A 23,107-nucleotide genomic window follows, 5' to 3' on the forward strand; every position below is an offset into this window, starting at 1 on the left:
AGCAGGAAAAAGAGGAAGAATTGCCTCATAATGAACAGGAGTTAAGGGGAGTCATTTGCATGTACAAAGCTGCACCAAATGCAGGCTATCAACCCTATTTCTGTCATTAATCAGGAAATTAATTTCCTTGCTCTTTGATTCAGTTGGGTTTCCCATACATATAAAATAGCTACTTCTTAGAATTCTGTAAATAGCTTTCTAGACTTTGTGGGTTATCCTACTACTCCTTGTTTCATGCACACCACTATTTAGCTTCTGTATTTTCTGACGCATTTTAGGAAATATGTATGACAGCCTAGAGGACACTGGGATGAATGATTAAGAAAGGGGCAGAAAGAGAGTATAAAACAGAGCAAGACCCATGATAGCTTTTGAGGCATTACTGACAGGATATTGAGAAGGTTTTATGAATTGCATCAAAAAGCAATAGGAGGAGGAAGAGGAACTGCATCTTTATTTGAACAAAGAGGAGGAAGAAGTGAGCTGCCTATGGAGTGCCTGGTCTTCCTGGACATTGGGACAGTGACTGCAGGAGACCTGAGGTGCAACCTTTTCTTTTCCCCTCTCCTCAGGGATGGCAGCAGTGCTATCTGAGACTCTGCCCCCTGGGCCTTTGGCTATTAATAACCACAGGATGCCTGTGCGAGCAGCCTTCAGGAGTCAAATTCAGAGTACTTTGCATCAGCATTTTGTGCTGGGCAGAGCTTGCCTGCACCCAGGCACGCTGGGAGAGTGGGGCTGCTGGACAAGCCTCCCCAGCAGCACCCAGAGACAGGCTGGGAGGAAGCAGCCACTGCTGAGCTCTGGGGCACGCGCATGAGCTGGTCTGAGCCTGGCACTGCAAGCCTGAGGTGAGTTGACTGGGCAGCAAAATAGTGTAGAGCAGGTGCTGGAGAAGTAAAGACTGGTTTGGCTTGCAGCACCAATGACTGTTGCAAAGACCAATGCACAAAAAGACAGAGGAACTGAACCAGGAGACAGAGCTGAGGGAGAAAAGCCCTTGCTTTACGTATGAGATAATGAGGAGGAGGGGGTCTGAGGCTCCAGCAGCTTCTGGGAGGGCTGAGAGAGCAGTAGTACCATGTAACTCTGAACCCTGTCCATACTGAGAGACTGCTGTCCCTTTCCTTATGCAAGACCAATTGCATGCAGCAGGTTTTTCAATCTTCAATCCTGCTGAATTAGTAAAGAAGGACAGTGGAATGGGATGGACTCGTCCTCACAGCTCCTTGGGAATTAGTGTGAGGAGCACAGCTCCCCACCATGGCTGTCCCTTTCTGCCTTGCCCCAGGGAATCCATGTTTGTGGCATACAGATGATTTCTCTGTTTTGCCAGTTTTAGGACCCATCAGATGGGCCATAACCTCTCACCTCTGCTGCCTTCTGGCAGCATTGCCCCTTTCCTGTCAAGCAGGGCCTGCGTCTTTTATACGGCCAAGCAGATGTCTGGCTGCTTGAAGAGAATGTGCAGCGCGTGCGTCATGGCTGCACCTGCTCACACTTGCTTTGGGAATACCCCAGGATGGGCTCGTTTATGATGGGAACTACACAGGCAGCATCTCAGTAAAAGGACAAGCCTGCAAATCTGAAAGAAAAACTAATCCAAGGGATCTGCCAATGTGACTGGCACTGTTTTTCTGTGGCTGGGCTTCTTTTAACAGTTATCACCACTCCATCACATAAAAATCATGTTGCAAAAGAAGTAATGGTGAAATGAGACTTCAGAATACACAGGAGATAAAATGTCTTGATCAGAAGGGTAGTATACAAACTCCTAGTTCCAGCTGTTTTCTTGCTGGTTTTAAAATAGAACTCATAGTTCAATGTTTTTCAGTTCTGAAATCTTAAGCAAATAAAGTCCAAAGAATCACAAAGACAGAGGTGGTTAGTTATTGCTGCTGCTGAAGCCAGTGGGTCTTTGCCCATTTTTCTTTGTATTACATTGCACTGTATTAGGTGGGGATCTGTCCCCTATATGCTGTTGTTTGGGCATGGACAGTGTTGAAGTGAAGGCAAGACATTTGTTCTACTTACGTTATGTGTAATAAACCCAAAGAAGGACTCCTAGGAGCTCCCTGAAATGGAATTGCTGAGATTACTCCTGATTTTCCCTGGCTTTACAGTTCAGATCTCTCATCCTATCTAGGGACAAAGATGGGGAACACTGTGCCAGAAGAAATCTCCCTTTTCTCTTTCCCCCTTCACAATGGTATGGGATAAGATCAATACATAAGATAGAGATGCAAGTGACTTCAAACAAATTGGGTGAACAACTTTAACAGTTTTTCCTGTGCCTTCCTCCAGCCCTTCTGTAACAAAACAGTAGCAGTCATAAAAGAAAGAACTACTTAGAATTTTGTTTTGTTTCTTTTTTTTTCCCCTTCCAAACTTGCTGTCTAGTAGCTTTCTGAATACCTATTCTAATTCTAATGGGACTATCTAAATACCCAAACCAAAACTGCACATGATTCAAAGTGCTCCAAATAACTCACGGAGAGACCTGAAATCTTTATCCAAAAATATATATTACCATCTAATGATAACTGCATGTTGTTATAACATTGCATCATAGAGCAAATTTTCAAAGTGACACTCTGTTACCGCAGCACAAGGCGATAACAGAGTATCCCTATGGCACATGTGGATTCTGGGAGACCACTGCATTGCAATTAAAATGCCTCTTTTGGATGACAATGCTATATGGCACTTTGGCAATGCCTCTGCTGTGATCTACTACCATATTTTGTGTCAGAATGCTGAGTCTCCACAGAACCCCACAACAGCCTGCTGATGATACTCTGGATGGGATGATACCTTTCACCAGCTCCATCACGGGGAAGGGATAGAAAATAACCTGTGTGTGAAATGAAGGCTGTGTATCTTTTACCTGTAGATGGCAACTAAAAGAGAGGCGAGAAATACATTTCCAGTGTTTCATTCTCCATTTCCTTGTGTATTTAGAGCAAAGCAGAGAACTTTGTGGGAATGCCCCTTGCAGGGACTCCTGCTCCTGTTAAAAGGAAAAAGTCCACTAAACTCATTGGGAAGCTGACACACGAAGGTAAGATATGCAAAACTGCACATGTAAGAATTGTTTGGATTTCAACCTGAATTTCAGCCTTTAACATTTCACACCTTGTCTGACTGAACTCCCAAAGCAAGACATGCAGTGAATATACAAGGAGGCAGAACCACAAATTTCACTGAAGCCCAGCCTTCAATCACGTCACATTTTCTATCTTACAGCTGAAAGCATTGCACACACTCAGGCCAAAAGTCGACCTAGATTGCACTCTGTAAACTCGCATTCTCCTGCAGCACTAATTTGGGTGCACACCAGGGTAAATGGACAGAAAACATGATCTTTTACAGGTATCAATATTGCAGTGCCTAGATATATTCTTTGCTGTTCTCTCTCTTATAACCTTTGTCTCATACTTGTTTTCTCTCTCTATGAGAGAGTTGCTTTGATTCCAGCACTCATTAGCTGAAAAAGACAAAGTCTCTTAGAGAAGTTAATAGAGCAGGAAGAATATAACCTGGAACATTTTTCTTTCTACAGAATATGTGTGTATTGGGTAGGGTAACCTTTTAATAACTGTGATATCCTTACCTTGTCTTTACTTTTGACAGCATGAGGAAGGTTTTAGAGGTTTGGAAAAGTAGTCATTTGAGGCAGTAGTCAGAAATCCTGCTGCACTGACTGAGATGCTTCAGATGTGGGAGACATCCATCTAGCTCCACCCCTATGCAACTTCTCTCTGCAGATTTGCCTTGATTGCAATCCAGAGTAAATCCCAAACATCTATATCCAAAGTGTCATCAATGTAAAAACTTGGTGCATAGATAATTTCCTAAAATCTTAGTTTAGAAGAGAATTTGGGTGGTGTGAAGTCACTACCGATGCTAGGAAACAATAGACAAGAGACATTGACCAGAGTACTTCCTAAAGTATCCCACTGTATATGTTTTGTAGCTATGCCACAAGAGGTGTCCAAGCTGAACCTGGGGAAGAAGATCAGCACCCCCAGAGATGTAATGCTAGAAGAGCTTTCTCTCCTCACTAACAAAGGATCCAAGATGTTCAAATTACGTCAGCTGAGAGTGGAGAAGTTCATTTATGAGAATAACCCTGATGCCTTCACTGACAATTCAGTGGTAAGCTGAAGATTAAAATTCTTCTCCATACACCCAGGGAAAACAGGAATGGAGTGTGCCCAAGCTCTCCTCTGTTTTACTGTGTGTGGGCGGGGGGGGGTGGGGGCAGGGAGGGCCTACTAGCAAAGAAGTAAAGGAAGAAGACAAAATTACATAAATACACAAGTTTTACTTCCTTTTGGCAGCAGCATTAGTTTCCTCCGCAAATATTTGGTATCACACATACAGAAGCATGGCAAAATTCAGAGTGATGAAGGAAGGCTGCATGTTTGGCAGGTGTTCAGACCTCAGGGCAGGGCTAATTGGTTTTGTACCCATTCCATTTCTTCTTTGCATGATGGCAATGATCCATAGAGGTCTGACTTCAGCTCCAGTAGATGCATTTCTATTTTTAGTCTAGGATACTTTTATGCTTTCTGCTGGACAGGGTCCTCTGCTCACATCTGCAAGTTCCACAAGTAAAACCCCTAACCTGACTCTGAAATATTGTCAGTTAATTTGCTAGAAGCCCAGTTTGTTTTCTTCTAAAATAATTTCCTTTCCGGGGTGGTGTATAAATACAGAAATTATTTTTCTTTTCCCTTTCCCTTTCCCCTAAGTTAGTACTGTTATTTAAACTTCTTTCTACAGCTAGTTGCAGGGGTAAAGTCTTTTGAAGACACCTAAACTTTTACAAATGAAACTCTCTGTTCACATGATTATCAGAGTTCAGTAAAACAAATAGAAAACGTTTAAGGTTCACATGCATTTTGATGTACCACCTCATCTTCTGATGTTCTTTATAATTGGTTTGGTGACATTTTATCCCTTTATGGCATCTATTCTCCAGTCCAAGGAAACTTAAGGAAAACAATAAAAGTTAAGCTGAAGAAAATGTTCTGCCAAACAAAAACACACTAATTTTTAGCACTCTGATGTTTTCAAAAGCAGCAATAAGAAAATTAAAATGAAAACTTGGAAATCAAAATGTGAAAAGATGCCTAATTTTAAAAAAAATTAAAATTACAACAGTAAGATTACAGATGAGGGATGGCAGACCAGAGATATAGCAAGTATATCTGGTAATGTTAAGCTTTGGGCAGTTTCTTCATCTCTTTGTGCTTTAGGCAGTTCATTTCTTCAGTGAATTATCTCCTCGAAAGAATGTGAGACTGAATGGTATGTTGAACTTTGGACTCTTGAAATGAATATCCTAGAGAATTGCATGCTGTTTTTATAAATACTCAGCAATCTCAGAGCTCCTAAAACATATGAGGGCCAAGTTCATATGTCAGAATCTGCTGCAGTGAGGAGGAGTGAGAAAATAATAAAGTGGTGAAATAAAAAGGCTAAAGCCCAAAGCCTCAAAAATTTGAGGGTGTCAGTAAAGAATGTCCAATCAGAACAATCAAAAAAAAAAAAAAGTTGTGACAAACTGACTCAAAACTGGACATGCACAGTCATTCCATGACTAACATTACAAATGCTGATGACAATTGCTTCTCTTTTGTTAGCTGCTTTTCCTACTGTGTTTATTCATCTGTGCCTGATTTTCACTCCATACCCTTTCTGTAGTGAATCTCTCTCTATTTTGTAAGAACACCTCTGCTCCCAAGATCTTTTAGCATGACTGTTAAGACCCTGGAGAAATGTAGTTGGGGGTAAGAAAAGACTCCAAAAAGCCTGGGATTTTCTTTATGGTTTTGCTGTAGGAGAACCATGGTATGGTCTCCAAACAGCAGCTGGCACTCTGCTTAAAATCCTCCATGATTCACTTACAGGTCTTCTCTCCACATCCATGGTACAGATAACAAAACTCCATTGGTCAGTGCAGGAAGACTTCAGTCTGCCCTACAGCCTTTGTTTGGGGTCAGTTTAGAAAGACCACAAACATAATTGTTACCGTTTTCTGGCTGCTCCATGTGCTCTCTGCAAGGACTCTGCCAGGCTGCATCCACTGCCTCTGCGGGTGATTATTCCCATCACCGCAGGAAGCACGAGTGAGCAGCTTTGCTGCAGTCAGAGCAGGAAGAAAAACGGAGCAATTGCAGCAAATGAGTCATTGTCTCAGAAAGCTGGGTGCTCTTGAGCAGGTAAAGGCAACAGATCTGTAGCCTGCTATCTTTCAAACCATCAGGACAGTGCCTGACCTTAGCACCAAGTAACTTTCATCAAAAAGCCCTTTTGATTGCAGTATCTGATTAGCTTTCTTTTCTTTTCCTTTCTTGCTCCTCTATTTGCTCAAAGGCAGATGCAGGAAAGAAAGCTTAAACAAAAGAGAAGTGTGTGAGGAAGATGATGGCAGAGTAAAGAAGTCCTACTGCTACACCCAGTTACTTCCCCTTCCCAATTAACTTCCATGTCCTTTGCTCCCCATCCCAAAGAACTTTTTGTCTCTTTAAGGCTGTGGGACAGTGAAGGAATTTGAAGCTGGTGGTGTGTTTTCTGCTTTTATGTCATAGATTTCTTAACTGTCTTGTCTTAAAATATTCTCAGGACACACTTAAGAAAGCAGGGCAAGGCAGGTCTGGGATGGAGTATAGATTGTTTCCTTCCCACAAAAGAAGCTTACCAGCAAGATAATGTAATATAAAAACACACAAAGAGAAACGTTATTAAAAATAAATCCAAACCATATAAGGGGTCCCAGAATAGCCTGTGCTGTAGCCATAAACCTTCCACACAAGGGAGAAGATCTCAGCAGTCATGTGTCATTGACCCACCCTTCTTCTTCTCTCCTCCTCCTTCTCCTCCAGCCAAAAATTCACACTGGACAATCAGATCACTCTCCTTACTTGAAGCAGAGAAAACATATATATTGTGTGTACACGAATGTCAGACAGCTCCATGCAGAAGTGAAAACCTGTCACTCTCTCTACCACTGCTGCAGCTCTACCTGTGCAGTTAAAGGCAAATGGTAGCTAAACCCCCAGTAAAAGGACTGACCATTCCCAACACGAGTAGAATGAAATGCGCTTCCTACTGTGGAGCTGTTTTCAATACTGTGACTCTCTTCAGTTGCAAATATACAGTACAAGGGGAAGGTTTTAGGGAGGGGTGAGTTTGACACCAATATCCTGCCAAACAGGGAGAATTTGGGCAACATCCTCCTTGTTTGGTGCGGTGCTGGAAAAGCTGGGCTCTTCTGAACCCTGTCAAGTAAATCAGATGTAGGATTTCTTCTCCTCACCCCAGGCTGTACCACCCACAGGAACTGTGATTCTCTCCATGTCTCAGAGGATATTTTCAACTTCACTGTGGAGCTGCAAGATATAATTTATTACTGACTAAAGACCATGATGAAATTCTATCTTGCTATGTGCTCTATTACTGTATCATCTGGCCAACTAGAGAATGAGGGAAATCACTACGTTTATTTTTTAACAGTGAAACTGAATCGTGGGGTAGATTAATGAGTCACCCAAAATCACAGAGTCTTAGTCTTGTCTTTGGGTCTCCTAAATCCTTCTGCACTGTTCAGCAATTAACATATCAGAGTTCAAAGATCTTTCCTTCATAATGCTAAATTTGTTTGGCTTCAAACACATTAAGACCACGTGAAACAATATTTCTTAGCCCTCCAGCCTCACTCATTATTGCCCTAACTCCTTTTGAGATCCCACCTCTGCTTTTGAACCTCAGTGTAAGACCTTCTTGCTGTCATCAAGTGGAAACTTTCAAACTTTCTAACACTTCGCTGCAAAGCATTAAGGGGAAACTGAAAACAAAACCATAGTTATGTTTCTTGGATGTTGCCATCACGCTTTCTTCCAGTAAGAATCCTTAAATATAGTCCTTCTGCTAGTCAAAACCTGTGGCTTGATTTGGGTTACATGTAGGACACTTTCCCCCCCCGCCTCCTTTCTATGTTTTATCACCAGATCTTAATTTAAAACAATTAGGAAGGGGAAATAACCAATATCTAAATAGACAATTACTAGCAGTAGTACCTCAAAAACCACACAGACCCACAACCAAAATCCTCACCTTGGTGCTTTCTTAGACTCATCCACAAGTTAAAATGAATGCAGCTTCCAATCATGGCAAAGCTTGGATGAAAACAAGCTGAACATGTGTTGGTAATTTCTGCTGGATTTCGGGTCAAGAGGTCTCTTCTCTTAAGCTGTCACCAACTGTGAAAATAAGAAGTCAAAAGGGGTTAAAGAATTGGATTACTGCTCTTCTGGATAATGGCAGGAGTTACTCAGTACTCTTTTTGGTGCTGAACAAGAACTCAAGAGGAGCAGGCAGAAGTAGCAGGAAGAAAGTGGAAGTAATTATGTTACAAACCAGAAGTGATGCTTCACAGCAGACAGCAGTACACAACCAACCTGCCTCAAAGGTCTTACATGATAAATAGCCAGGCATGATACAGTGTCTAAAGGAAAACAGTGATCGAGAAACAAAGATGTTATCATGCAGCTACTCGGTTTATTACACGAGCATGCACTGATGGCTCTGTATGTCACTTAATGTACTTAGATGAATGCCAGTCAAGATCAGTGGAGGTAGGGTTAAAGCGAAAATGTTAGGAGAATAATTTTGTCTTGGAGCTCTGTTCTGCATGGAATGTTAAACCTCTTGAACAAACATTACAGGATAATTGCAGGCTAAGATACAAGTCTCAGGCTATGACCTAAGTGGAGCGAGCCAGGTGAGATTGTAACTTCTCTAACAAAATGAGCCTTGCTGTGCTGGAGCTGGATTGGTGCAGAAGACCTAGAGGTCCCGCTATATCCAAAGCATAAGAGCATGTTTGCATAAGAGCAAACATGGAGTCCAATGCATTTTCATTCAAGAAGTGACTGGTGTGGAAAAAGCAGAGTAACAGAAAAACAGCCTTTTATTTTCCACTCCAATTTGTTGGAGCACTGTGAGAAAAATCTGGACCAAAATTCTGAAATGAAATTTCTTTCAGCCATGAAGAAAATGTGGCAAAGATGATATAAAATATACAAATAAGATAGATCTAATTTTGGGTAGCATTAGATTAAAATTCCTGTTATTTAGATGGGTAAATTCAGGCACAGAGGCAAAAAATATTTTGCCTAAGATTAAACAGTTAGTCAGAAATGGACCTGGAAATAGAAAGCAGGAGCTCAACCTGCTGTGCCTATTGGGGTAGCAAGTTTAAAAAAAAATAGTGTAAGATGCTTCAACAGCTTCTTATTTTCATCCTTTTTTAAGAAGTGAATCATAGGTTTAAGGCTATGCAATTCCAAATGAAGGACCAAGGCCCACGCTTTGATAAAAACAGCAGGCAGTCTATGAGACTCTCCAAGTGTCTGATTTTTTAAATCTCCCATCCTACCATTAAGGAGCATTTGAGTGGCTGCCACGGAGACGACGCAGTCCAGTAACTTCAGAAGTGTTAGTAACTACATAGGCATCAAACATTTGGGGAGCTCTTTATCAGTGAGGTGGAAATAGAAACACATTTGGTGGCCTCAATCATTTCCTTTAGGGCACAGCAAGGAGCTGAAGGGGAGCACACAGTGTCTCTCCTGGGGACTGCCTGCAGTGACGTCAGGGTCTTGAGATACATAGAAATCTCAGCTCCATTAGCTGGATCATCTTTCATTATCTGGGTTTTATTAGGCACATGCTCTAGAGAATTCAGAATTTGTCCATCTGAGCACTCAGCCTGCAGCAGCAGGCACTTGCTAGCACTAAGGACTTCAAAGACATGAGCCCAATTTGTTTAGCCAACCCAGGGGACACATCACATGAACTTGAAACAAGTGTTCTCTTATTAGAGTGGATTTAGGGATGCCCAGGGACTGATAATACCCACTACTTCCAGCAATGCACAGACAGGAGGAGCCATGTGATTTGTCCCCAGACCCAACAGGAGAAGGTTGTCAGCCATTTCAATTGAGTCATCCAACTGACATTCCTGGACTTCTCTCCTGGAACTCCCACCAACAGGGTCAATCAATACTGAGAGGCTGGTTTTATGATGTGAATATGCACATATGTAAAAGCTTCACATGCTGTTAGCAGTGGCCCAAGACATGCATTCTCCTCAAGTGTGAGCTCCAAAACTCCCCTCTAACACTGACCGGAGGTGTGCTCTAAATACTGGAGACAAAGCTGGACCTACACCGCTTTGACTATGTTAAGACTCCTGCTTGAGGATGTTATTCCTGAGCACTGCTGTCCTGGAAAATCTTTCAAAAATACTAATTTCCCTTTGTCTCATGCTAATTTGAGCTAAGAAAACAATTGTGGTGGCCAAAACTAAAGAAAATTATATTTTTGTTCTACCAGGTGAGTAGACTGGGATTTTGCATGGAAAATGTGTCTTTCCTAGCTGGATGGAGTTGTCTACTTTTAGCAGATCAGATGTTTTCTCAGCAGGCCCATGAAGAATCACGAACCAGCCTAAGGCAAATCAAACTAATTTAATTTGCAGCTAAATAAGATTTAGGAGTGGCTTTCCTAATACAGACTGTCTGTTTCAGAGAAACTTCATTCCTACTCAGTGATAATACTGCAATTTAAAATAACACCAAATGACAATGATGCCCCTCCCTGGTCACATCAAATACTGTGAGCAGAATCAAACCAGCCCCATTTACTGTAGCTCATATTATGCTGATGCTTTGTGACTTTTTTTTCTGTTGCAGGAGAGGCATGTAAGTAAGCACAGAAAAGAGAAATAAGCATTTAATTTTAAGAAAGGGCACACAGCATGGGTGAAACTTGAAGGAAAACAGATACAAATTCTGTTCTGAAAGTAGTGAGCAAATCAGTAGAAGCGTTACCCTTGCACATATATTAACATCTTGAAAATAACCTCATTCTGACCCCTAACCCTCAAAATACCCTTTTTTCAGTTTGCCTTTTTACAGCTACATAGCTGCCACGCGTAACTGAGGAGATTGCCCTGCCAGCTCCTGTGTACAGCTTAATGCCCACAATCCTCTCCCCTCTCAGTGCTTCCTGACATTCAGGGGAACATTATCTCCTCTGTTCCTAAAAAGGGAATTCCCTGCAGCTAGGAGAAGGACAGACAGTCCCTAAAGGCCCTGGGGGCACCAGCTCTGCCACTTCAGCCTGCAGCTGGCTGCCTGCCTGGGTTACAGCCTGGTGACCTGCTGTGAAACCCTGGACACTGTTGTGGGAGACACAGGGAGCAGAGGGTTAGCTAATTCTGCCTTGAGCCTTGTGGGGTTTTCACTTCTCGACTATTTTTAGTTGACTGAACAGCTGGCCTTGGAAGCCTGTTTACAGCCTGGAAAGCTTCTTTCTGCTGAACTGTGCTAGGTGTAAGAGTCCTGTGAAAGCCTTAACCCTTTGAGAGCCAGCTCTGAGGCTGCCTGAGATTAAATTATACAGGTAGAATTGCAGCAGGAGGAACCACAGATTCATTCAATGTCACTCACTTGTATTTTTTGCATCTTTGTGCATCTAATCTCCTAGTCCCACAGGAATGACCATATGGGATATATAACCCAGGTTACTTGTATTATGTAGCTTGTGGCTGTACTAAACAAGAGATACCTTTTCATGTCTGACAGGAGTCAAGTTTTGATGTCACTTATGACCAATACATGAAACATTTTTCTGAACATACTATATCAGTTTCTATTCCACATGAGCATTTATTAAAGTTTCTGTGTGCCAAGACAGGATATTGTGCCACAATGTACACCACAAGGTCTATAAATCCTGCATGAATTGTTTGCTCTTTTACTATATACTGCAGGGATTGTGCCTTCTAGCCTGGCAAGGGAGAGTGGATAGTCTGCAAAACAAGACCCATTTAATTTTACTGATGGATACAACTTTCTTTCTTACCTTCTTGCTGATTAGATTGGGTTTGCTAATTTACATACTGCTACAAACAAAATTCTTCCTTTTTGTTATTTCCCCTTTGTAGTCTCCAGGAAGTATTTTATGTTTTCCCAGGCTGCTATCTCTTCAGTCTTTCTCAACATATAAATACTCCTCCCCATACAGACCTTCATATAGACAGAAAACAGGCAAAAAGGCAGACACCTCCCCAGCTTTTATGTTGTCACAGACAACCTGCTGTTCTGGTGGCCTGTAACACTTAATTCCCACACTGTAATCAAGCCAGGGTTATCTTAACTTTGACACGAAAACATTTCCTTTTTCTTGCCCAGCTTGCTTTCCCACAGGTTAGCCAATGCTACTTCTGTTTGGACTTTTGCCTGCTCCGGCAAAAGCTAAATTTCCTTTCCCCTCCTCCTGTATTTCACAGTCATCATTGTTGGGGGCAATAACACCCTGATCATATAAAATGACTATGAGCCATGTGTGCTGCCATTGCCACTTCTGCTGTTCTGCAACTGCTCGAATACTGAATAGAGAGAATAACTCACATGAAGTTATGCCACTGGCTTTGTAATGGAGCCACAGAACTGGTCAGATCACAGAGACTCAGGAGTTCACGTTCTGGGACCCAGCCCTGCAAACACGAATACACCATGTCCTGTAACAAGGATTCATACACTCTTTTCTCCTGCTCTAGGATCACTTTCAGAAGTTCATCCCACCAGGAGGGCATTATGGGGAAGATGCTCATGGCTATGCCCACGGGCGGATGGTAGGAGGAATGCCAGCTGGGCAGCATGGCTCCAGCACGCAGCAGCATCCTGGTGTCCCTCCTAGGCCTGGAAGCAGAGGAGGAGCTAGAGACAGTGAAGGGGAGCATGCAGGGAAATCATCTGGAAGTGGTGGAGAAGGAGGTGATGGTACTGACAAAGGCAAGTATCTCTCTGCAAGAACAACAAATAGCTAAAGCTATCACACCACGTGCCAAGCTCACTCTTAAGGACAAGCAAATTAATCTAACACCTGGATTTTTCCAAACAAAGTTCCAATGTAAAGTCTAGAAGAGTTGAACTGCTTTTAGCTTGATGGTTTTGTTTGTGTGCTTCTATGTTGCTCAGCCACAGGCAGGAGGCAGAAATACCCTCCTTGACTGGACCAAAGAAATTACAGGAAACTTACCTGCTGAGCTCCTAAGGCTGACACAGCAGTAGGGCAGTATAGCTATGCCATGGCAGTGTGGCACTCCTTCCTTTCAAGGGTTTCATACTGACCACTACAGGAGAGAGCAGTATTAACTCTTTAGATCAGTAGTCCAACCTGAGTACCAGACTTTAGTATGTGAGCCCTGATTTCAAATCAAAGCTTCTACCTAAACAAAGAGCTCTTCTTGGATAATCTTCAGAAAGGAACAGCAATATTTCTAAAAGTTATCTGGTAACCACCACTGGGCCACTGAGGAAATATCTTTATGAGTAAAAGTAGTTTTAATTCAATTTAGTCTTTGCCTCCTTTTATCCTCTAATTTGGCCTCTAATTCCGGCCTTTAATTTGGCCGGAACTCTCTAGAAACAAATACCTTGTATAAGAATCAGCAGATGAAATCATAACTTTAACAGTCCCTATGGGTTTTTACAACAAAAATAAAATTTTCATGGGAACCAGGAATAACTGCTCTGAGTGACCAAATGAATGACTTGTAAAATCCAAGGTTTTTCACTTACATTCTGGAATAATGTGCATTTTATATCAAAATCAGCTTTTACATTTCCTGTGAAAAAGCAATCTGTATAGACTCTTATAGTCTTCTTATAGGAGATTTTTCTTCATTGTTATCCTGTGTGCAGGGAGAAGGAGGATTAGTATCATCCTATAGCTTTCACTGCAGAGACAGATCCCAGCTGCTTTTATGTTTCAACCTTAGTAATCAATTTGCTTGTAAACTGCTTAGTTTAAATACTTCACAAAGAAAGAGTTGTTTTTATTTTTTTAATGAAGATGAGATTCCTGTAAATGTCTGCAATTCTCTGAAAGCAGGAAACCCCAGGACTTGGCATGGTTTGAAACAAGCAAGACAAGGAAAGAAGGTGTGATAAAGAAGAAAGATTCAGATAACAGCATTCATTCTTTGCCACTTACTTCATAAGGATTTGTTTTCTACACAAAATGTAGCATTAGGAAAGCACCAGAATGTCTGACTCAATTAACCTATTATTCTCATCTGCCCTAATCAAGCTAAGCAGAAGTCATTGCTCAGGAGTTTGAAGGTTTATGAAGGATGAAAATATTAAAAGTGTGCTACGTATCAATACAAAACTCAATGCTCTTACTAGCAAGGTGGTATTACACACAGCTGGGGAAAGGGAAGGGAAACGCAGAATGCAATCCCTTGTCTAAACTCATTTGCTTAATGGAGTAGCTAGAAGCTAATCTAACATTTCTAGCAATCAAGTGTCTGACTTTACAACAAAGTGCAGCTCTATAGTCATATATATATAATAGGGTTTTAACTTCCAGTGAGATACCACATAATATTTGCAAACTGCTTTAAGCCATCCTCTAACATCCTGGTTCAGGAGGGGAAAAAGATGAATGTCTGTTCGTGTAATCACAAAGAAAATGCCATTTCATGTCTGCTACAATCTGACAGAAAAAAAAGAAAAGTAAATTAAGAAATTCTTGCTTCATATAAAGCTCCCATGTTAGTGGAAGAGATGATGAAGTAAAGACTTTGGTTCTTTCTATATGAGCAACCAAAAAGAAGAAGAATGAAAAATTAGCTTTCAAATCTATGCTTTAATGCAAATTCCTGGATCAGTGGCTCTTAGACTAAGGTATGTCTGCTTTTGTGGCTAAGGACAGAAGTGGTATATGATCGTCTTTTTTAAACAGAAACCTAACCATAAAAGCTTGGATTGATGTAGGAGTTACAGAATCTGGAAACAAAGCTGGTGCCTCAACTTCAGTAGCAGAACACAGAAGCACAATGCAGTTAGAGTGTCATCTAACTAGACTGCTTTGCCTTCCTCTGTTTACAGATGGAAAGTCAGGAGGCAAAAAAGTTACTATATTTAAAACTTATATTTCCCCTTGGGAACGAGCGATGGGTATCAGCCCTGAGGACAAAAGTCAGTTCAACACGGACTTACTGTCATACAGTCCCAAAGCTGATTTCCCCCATTACAAGTCTTTTAACCGGTAAGTCTTCTTAGATATTCAGTGCAGTTTATTTAGCAAGAGAAAACACAGTAATGCTGACCATAGCCTTCCTGTCTTGTGCATTGTAAGTAAGTTTTAGTTGCATGTCATTTTGCTCAGCACAGTCGTCTGTGGATGAAATGTTTGGAAGACTACAAAGAAAAAATACATTAAGAGCTAGAGATTTTAATTCAGATTATGCACAGAAAACCTATGCAGTTGGATAAGAGGACTTTAATCCTATTTCCCTTTCTTTCTCTCCCCATCTGACCTGGAGATTTAGCTTTCCACTGTTTTTACTTCAATCCATTGAAGTACAAGAGGTCAGGAAAAATACTTACGATCAGCAGCCATATACCTCACAGCACTTCATATATGAATCAGGATGTTGCTGCTGTTTCTGATACATACTGAAAGTTTTACAAATATTTCTAGGGCAGCAACATTTTTTTATTAACCTCTCTATACAATTTTGCCACCCATCTCCATAGCATCGGAACATCAGTACTGAGGACAAACCCACATCCCACTCACTGCTGCAATAATGCAGCCTCTGCCTGCTACATGTACAGAGTACTAACAGGTGTGAAAGGTGTATGGTTGGAGATGGATGCAACAAAGATGAAGGAAGTGCACAGCAGTGTACGTGTGTGTTCACATCATTTTAGTACATGAGCAGTGGATACATCTATGTTCTCGTGGAGGATTTGCTGGCCAGTCAACTGCAACAGTAGCAAAATTTAGAATCTTGGTAACTTTGACTATTTATTTTATAAATCCTGCTGTTTACCTATGCTCTGTTTGCTAACTCCATGTATTCCCCTATGACAGGACTGCCATGCCTTATGGGGGTTATGAAAAAGCAGCCAAACGGATGACCTTCAAAGTGCCTCAGTTTGACATCTGCCCTTTGCTCCCTGAATCTCTCATGATATATAATCAAAATTTCAGCAAAAGACCCTCCTTCAACAGAACCCCAATACCTTGGATGCCTTCAGGAGACTTCTCAGAGTACCAGACTGCGGTCAATGTGCCAATGAGTGGTGAAACAGAAGAGCTGTAAATCCCCACTGCCAAGACCTTCCCTTTTTTCTCAGCCCTTTCTATTTGCAAGTTAATAGTAAGGAGCAGAAAAGTTCAACTCTAGTTCTGTCAGCCCTTCCTTTCTTTTGCCCATAACCAAGACAAGTTCCTAGCAGGTTCTAAACTTCTCTTCACTGTATTGTTAAACTATATCAGACACAGTTTGAGAAAAAGGAGCTTTTTATTCACCAGCACATAAGAGGCCAAGACTAAGGAAGTGTTTTTCTGTTTAGCAATGCTACATGCTGCCTGTCTGATTGATAATAAACCTGTTTTGTCATACAGTAACAAAAAATAAAACACCAAGATGAAAAACAACTTTTGTGTTTTCTCCTTTAAAATGTTGCTGAAAGGATTTGGGGATTAGCAATAACAAAAGTTTCAATCTCAGAACTAGACTATTAGCCTGGGAAGGAAAATCAGGGACTGATGAGGATAAGATTTATATACATCCAGGTGGATTGGAAAAATACTGCCAAACTGATGGGGAAGAATGATGTTTTTGAGGTGAAATTAGAACAGCATCAGAGATGAAATAGCAAGTCAGCCTGTCAGCAAAACAAACATCTTAAAGTATTTCACTGTCACCTAAGATTCCCCAGTTCTCCAGAGAATAAATTAGGTGACAGCTTAAGCAGTTTTTTGGTTGTTTCTTTGTTTTTTTTTTTTCCCCACAGAGACCATAAAGTCAATAGGTTGGGAAGCAACAGAGGCACACCCAAGTGAGATGGCTTGCCCGTAGTTACAGAGCAAGAAAACAAATGCTTTAATAACAACAGAGCTAATTTGACACCTACCACAGTGCATTACTTATTCAAATACACACCATCAAAGTCTATTCCATTTCTTGCAACAGTTTCAGCAGCGCCACACAAACAGGAAGAAAGGCAGGAGCTGTGGAAAGCCACTAAAGAACTCCTGCATGGAGACTGGTTTGAAATTCTGTTCTGGTGCCTCAACATTTCCTCCTGTAAGCAGGGCTGAACAGCTTTTTTATGGGGACAGCTTCCACTGAAGTACTTCTAATTTAGGAGTTTTCCTCCTTGTCTAGAAATTCCTGCAGCCATGTACTTGATTTTTATTCTGTTGGGATAGTTATGTGGTTGGCTTTATTATACACCTCTATAAGCCTACTGACAGGGCTACTGTGAGATCTCTTTAAAATTATGCTAATAATAACAACAAGCTGCAAAAGTAATTAATGAGTAGTTTCCTAACCTTTCTGCTGCAATGGCTAAAGAACATTTATTATGTATCCCATTAAATTTTTAAGAAGTATCCATAAGTCAGTTCTGTGACTAAACTCAAAAATATTAAGGTGCTACTTTGAGCTGAAGAACGTTTCAACAAAAATGAAAAAGCTCTGTTTGAGCTCTGTTTGGAGATAAGGTTGCTGTTTTCCAATACTTTAAATCAATTTTGCTTTTTAATTGCATTGTAATTAAGGAGGATGGAGTTTGTTTTCAGTTCAAAAGTACCCTAATACAAGAATCCAGTCCACAATGATAAGGCTTGAAATTCAGAAAGTCGGAGGAAATTTCAGAGAAAACTAGGTGACATTAAGCAAAATATTCTCCCACTAAACAAGCCACTTGTTGCCTCCCCTTTTCTGACACAGATTTTAGACTACTGCAATATAGAATAACATTATTTTTTTTATAAAAGTGAAATACATTATGCTTTCATGATAAATATGTCAGGAATAGCAGAAACAAGATAGTTTGGTCAGATGTCACGGTCTATTTTCAGTAGAAAGTATTCCAGATCATGGGCCAGTTAAGGAATGTCAAGGTGCAGAGAAGACTGGCTGCTCTGAGGAGGGGTTGGCCCCAGACAAGCACAGCACGGGTCTCAGGTCAACCCAGGAGACAAGAGTGCAGGCCAGCACCTCTACAACATTGCACACAAGGACACCAGAACTGGGTCTGGGTTTAAAAGGGATTTCTGAGCCATAAGTGAGGTGAAAGTCCCAGATGAGGTTACTCAGGTCAAGGACGGGCTGCACAATGCGTGCACACAGGACAATGACCGCAAAATGTTTGGGAATTCCAGTAGAATCACAACAACCACTTGAGTTGTGCTGTACCATAGAAAACAAGACTGAATAAAATAGGTCCTTAAACACGCAGAGACGGGTAAGGAATACATGCAGAAATAGCACAGTGCTCTCTGGTGGCGTAGTCTCAGAGCTCCCAGGTACAAGGAAGGCAGCATGATCCTGCAGGTAGCTAAAGGTCTGGTCATATACCCAAAGCTCTCTCTGGTTCACAATACACTGTTGGACAAGGGGTTTTGTCAACACGCTCCATTAACCCAAACCCTAAATGGAGATAGAAGTTGCAATGTCCTTGGAATTAGTATTGTATCACTGCAAATTATTAATAATATTGCTGTAATTCATACTTGTAAGCTAAGAGGTTTCCTCCATTTTGGTACATTTGCTTAATGAGGCACATAGCTCTTCTTTTGCCAGTACACTTTCAATCTCAAATCCTGTCAAGCAGGATTTATGTGCTTTTGTTTCTAGTACAAAATGAGAAATACAAAGCTACATGTTGTAGAACAATTCAGACAACTGCTGTCTTGCTGTTTACACAGCCAGAATTACATGCTAGTTTAGTCATTATTCAAAGTAACATTACAAGTGAGAGAAAAATCAGTAATCCAAATTCTGTCTCAAAAATAATTACTTTCAGTAAGGCTTGTAGCTACTGTAATCAGGGCAGAAGTTTGTCCATAATGATCAAATATTTAGAAGGAAGTAAGAAACAGCTCCTGTTCTTTGTTTTCCTTGGGCTCTGATGTAGACTCAGGGGAATTGCCTATGTCAGAGAATTGTTTATATTGAGAATTAGAGGATTCTATTAGATTTAATTACAGTGGATTTTCTCCCACACAGTAGAAGCTACAGAATGGAAAGTCAGTCATCTGCTTTTAAGCAGGATCATCATAGTTAGAGATAAAAAAGGACAAATTACTGAGCTCATCCTCTTGAAAAGGCTACAGTTCCCTTATATAGGATATACTGGATATATTAAGCTTATACTCCATGGAACAGCAGCTAAAAATCCATTTAATAGAGAGAGGCTGACCCTTCAAAAATGGATTGCATAGAATTTTGTGACATTCAGATCTTTCATTCAACACAAAATGTTCTCACATTTTTAGTTATTTACACTGTCATTTCTAGGAATATTATTTTACAGTTTTTGAGCTTTGAAATATTTCTCTCATGAAGACAACTTCTATGGTAAAGAATCCAAGCCATGCTAAAAATGCATTAAAAAATAGTGCCCACATTTTAATGTAAAAGAAAAGTATTTAACAAAATCTCAGCAATACTATCCAGAAATATGGAGTCAGATGTTTTAAAACTTTGCCAGAAGTTATTGCTGATGGCATAAATACTGGGCAGGTAGTAGCACAGTGAGCATGTTTCTCTGCGTTGTGCAGAAAATCTTCCATTTGGCTGTGTTGTATTCCCTAATCAAAGGGAACAGTTTATCTTATTATTGACAGATCATTTAGAGGAGATGGCTTTGTCATCAGACTTAGTCTCTCTGAAATAAAATCTAGAAGAGTTTCAGGCTGTTAAAAGAATATGAGCCTTGCCTTTTGGACTTTTTTTTATTTTAAATCATACTGTGAATATATAAAATGTATTCACATTTCTTATACAAGATGGCAGGCTCCAGACAGCCTAGAGTCTAAATATGGTATTTCTGTTATGGAGCAGAGGTCTGCACATGGTCATCCCTCCATGGGAGGCACAGTTTTTGGCACAAGGCTTGAACATTCACTGCACTGAGGTTTTTTTCCTAACTAGCTTGTCTGCAAGTATGTGTTCTCTTCTGCAGAAGACTGCTAAAGGTGTGATCATCCGGAAAACATCCTACTTCCAAAGGACTGCCCCTTGGCACAACAATCTGCTGTTAACACTGCTCTGGCAACTTACAGGGGCCACTGCTGCTCATTAGCAGCACATATACAAGTCTCTCTTGATTGAATATTAGAAGTTTGCAAGCCATCCTGCTGGCTCACAGCACATTAAGACATTGATCTGCAATCTCATCTATGGCCAAATTGCAGGTTACAAACTAGTTTAGACAAGTTGCCTATTCTGTCTTGCAGATGTGCCTGACCAGGGCCACAGATAACCATGAAAAATTTGCAGGCAGACACAGAAGCAAGATTGCACACATTTTGTGGAACTCTATAAGTTCTGTGAATTGATGAGTATGTGGAATTTGAAACACTATTAATTATAATCATATATCTATTAGTAAAAGTCTCTTCAGTTAATGTAATAAATTAGCAGTGCCTTTATGTTGTACTTCTTGCTCTCTCTGTATTTAACACATAGAAAGTGTCATCTCTTTGATGATCATCTGCTTGCAGGACAACTTACATGAAGCTTTAAGGAGTGCAAGTACTTGCTCAGATGTATTTTGTGTTCATTAACACATGCAGTAAAGGGAAGAGAACTACATAAACAACCCTGAAGCACTGCTTTTAAAATGCAACCTAAACTTCAGTCAGCTTAATAAACAAATTCTCAAATATAAACTCTTACTTTGATTTGCAATTATGCTTTTTAGAAACATTATTTACATCAAAACTTTTAATGCATGTTGTCCAACTATCTTTAAGAAAACATGCAGGCTTCTTTTTTGTGTGTTTATTTTGATCTTTTGATTAACAATAAAAGAAACACAAAATGTTTTGTGCAAAGAGTTTTGATTTTAAAAGTCTGTTTTTCATTTAAACAAAACTTCATCTGAAATACTTTCAGAGAGAACTGATACAAATAAATTTGCAGACAATGGACCACTACCCTTTAAAACAATTTGAAGAGGTTAGGTATAGCTCAAGGCAGAATGATAACAAACATTTGCCTTTCAAAAATCCACAGTGAACAAATAAATGCATAAGATGAGAGTAATTTATGGTTGTAAGTTCTTCAGGTGCCAAATCAAAATAGTTATTCTTCCTGGTTCTTGTAACAAGGCTTATTGGGAACAATCATTTTCTGGAAATTGAGACAGAGACAGTGCAATTATACTACAGAAGGCTGACAAAGGTCTCAACTCTTCCCAGGCTTAGACATGAGCCAAGGGCAGCATCATTGTTTTACTCCAGGTTCCTGCATTTGCAGTTAGGGAGAAGAAAAGCATACAAGGAGGACACAAAGAGCAATGAAAAAGCTGGCCACTAAGCCATGCTGCACTCGTGCTCAAAAACATCCCTCTACACAAAAGGGTAAATAAGGTCTCTCTGGACTTCTCATTCTTACTGGGAGAAGTTCCTGCTTTAAGCAACGATCTCATTATACATCGTTTGCTGCAGGGAAAACAAAGTGGTCCCTGGAAGGAGGGACAAACAAAGGAGAAACTTTCTGCTGGCCTGCCTAAGGACACCCTATGGGCCTTGTGGCACCGGACCTCCCCTGCTCACAGATGCTATACAAATTCAATTACACTGAGGGCTTCAGTCAAACCCCACAGTTTGCTTGAAGCCTGGCTCAGAAATGCAATTACTTCCATATTCCATTACGAAAACAGCCATACTTTCATGGGCCTGAAGCTAGCACATATTCAGGGCTTCATTACATCTACTCTCTCTAAATGTTTCTCTTAATTATGTTTGGTCCCTAAGAGAGGCTTGAGGCCTTCCTCATTTGCTCTCTTTTCCACGATGGTTGGTTTAATTCCCAAAGCAAAAGACTGAAATGGGATGGGAAGACACAACAAGTAAACAAATATTCTTCCAAATGCACAAACTTTTTTTTTTTTATTTTTGGTGGTGCTAGAAATGCCATATTAACAGCAGTGGCATGAAGACTAGTGCAGACACATATTCACAGACTGTATGCTTTGTTTGCTCTAGGCAGAATGAACAACCGTCCCAGTCCCCCAAGCACACTTTTTGCATCTGGCATACCACTAACAAGATATGTGAATTATCGGAAGCTGGAAATTCTGGCATACATCTTTTAGATACAAAACACTATGCATCAACTCACTTCTCTTGTGTAAAAACGGGGTCTACAATTAAATAAAAAGAACTTCCTGTACACTTACAGAGGTGGTGGCACTTCTTTAAGGATTGTTACAAAAGCTGTACTTCTCAGATGTTGGGAACACTGGAAATAAAAGAGCAGAAAAGAGAACGTGTTAACCCTCATGTCTTCATGTTTCAGTCTGAGTAATTAATATTGGTGTTTGTCCAGGTATCACTGAGATACCAACTGGTCATGGACCATGCGGTGGTCCCCGCAGTCATCCTCAGATTCTCTCTATATGCATGATCCCGAATTCATAGTGAAGAACCCATTTATTTCAGTGGGATTGAAATGTGTTTCTTGGGTATCACCAAGAATACTATTATGCCAGAGTTAATACTACCAGCAGACTGCACTGGTGACAGGAAAATCACATACTGCAATGTACAGCTGATGCTGTTCAGGGAATGCAAGTTTCATAATAGCTTTACATGTGGTCTACTACTTAGAGAAATCACACTCTAAATTTCTAAAAGATCTTATTCAAATTTTCCCCTCATCCTGAGATGCTCTAACTGACACCTGAAGTATGCATGGTGTTGAACACACCACATCTTGGCTCTAACCTGTCAGCTAACTTAGCTCACATGAACTACAAGCAAACTTTTGCTAGACGTGAACACTTTCGTCTCTTTGCTCTGGCTCCAGCGGTGTTTCGCAGCTACCACTGCCCAGGCTCTCAGCACACCCGGCTGCTTTCCGGCTCGCAGGGCCGGGCCCGTGCAGCAGGGCCAGCGCCGCCGCCCCGCCCTGCGCTGCCTCAGCGCTCTCGCCAGAGGAGGCGCCCGCCGCCGGCGCGGCCCGCGGCTCTCGCGGGAAGATGGCGGC

General features: G+C 40.9%; 1 protein-coding gene across 2 annotated transcripts; it reads left to right on the forward strand.

Moving 5' to 3' along the window:
- The first annotated feature begins 710 nt into the window (after positions 1–710).
- MYOZ1 (myozenin 1) lies at positions 711–16,513 on the forward strand. Of its 2 annotated transcripts, XM_069020403.1 has the most exons (6): positions 711–851; positions 2,962–3,061; positions 3,977–4,158; positions 12,638–12,872; positions 14,976–15,135; positions 15,967–16,513. In XM_069020403.1, exons 2-6 carry the CDS (start codon positions 2,986–2,988, stop codon positions 16,196–16,198), a joined length of 885 nt encoding a protein of 294 aa, XP_068876504.1. In that variant the 5' UTR covers positions 711–851; positions 2,962–2,985; the 3' UTR covers positions 16,199–16,513. The 2 variants fall into 2 exon arrangements, with proteins under 2 accessions (XP_068876504.1, XP_068876505.1); XM_069020404.1 differs by lacking the exon at positions 2,962–3,061.
- Positions 16,514–23,107: the final 6,594 nt, after the last annotated feature.

This window comes from Aphelocoma coerulescens, chromosome 6 (assembly GCF_041296385.1).
Source record: "Aphelocoma coerulescens isolate FSJ_1873_10779 chromosome 6, UR_Acoe_1.0, whole genome shotgun sequence".
Taxonomy (NCBI): Eukaryota; Metazoa; Chordata; class Aves; order Passeriformes; family Corvidae; genus Aphelocoma; species Aphelocoma coerulescens.

Bases quoted from the DNA above. Each gene is read 5' to 3' on its own strand.
- MYOZ1 (XM_069020403.1), top strand. From the start codon at position 2,986: ATGCCCCTTGCAGGGACTCCTGCTCCTGTTAAAAGGAAAAAGTCCACT. The intron at 12,873-14,975 runs GCAAGTATCTCT...CTCTGTTTACAG, and splicing joins AGGTGATGGTACTGACAAAG to ATGGAAAGTCAGGAGGCAAA. The intron at 15,136-15,966 runs GTAAGTCTTCTT...CCCCTATGACAG, and splicing joins CATTACAAGTCTTTTAACCG to GACTGCCATGCCTTATGGGG.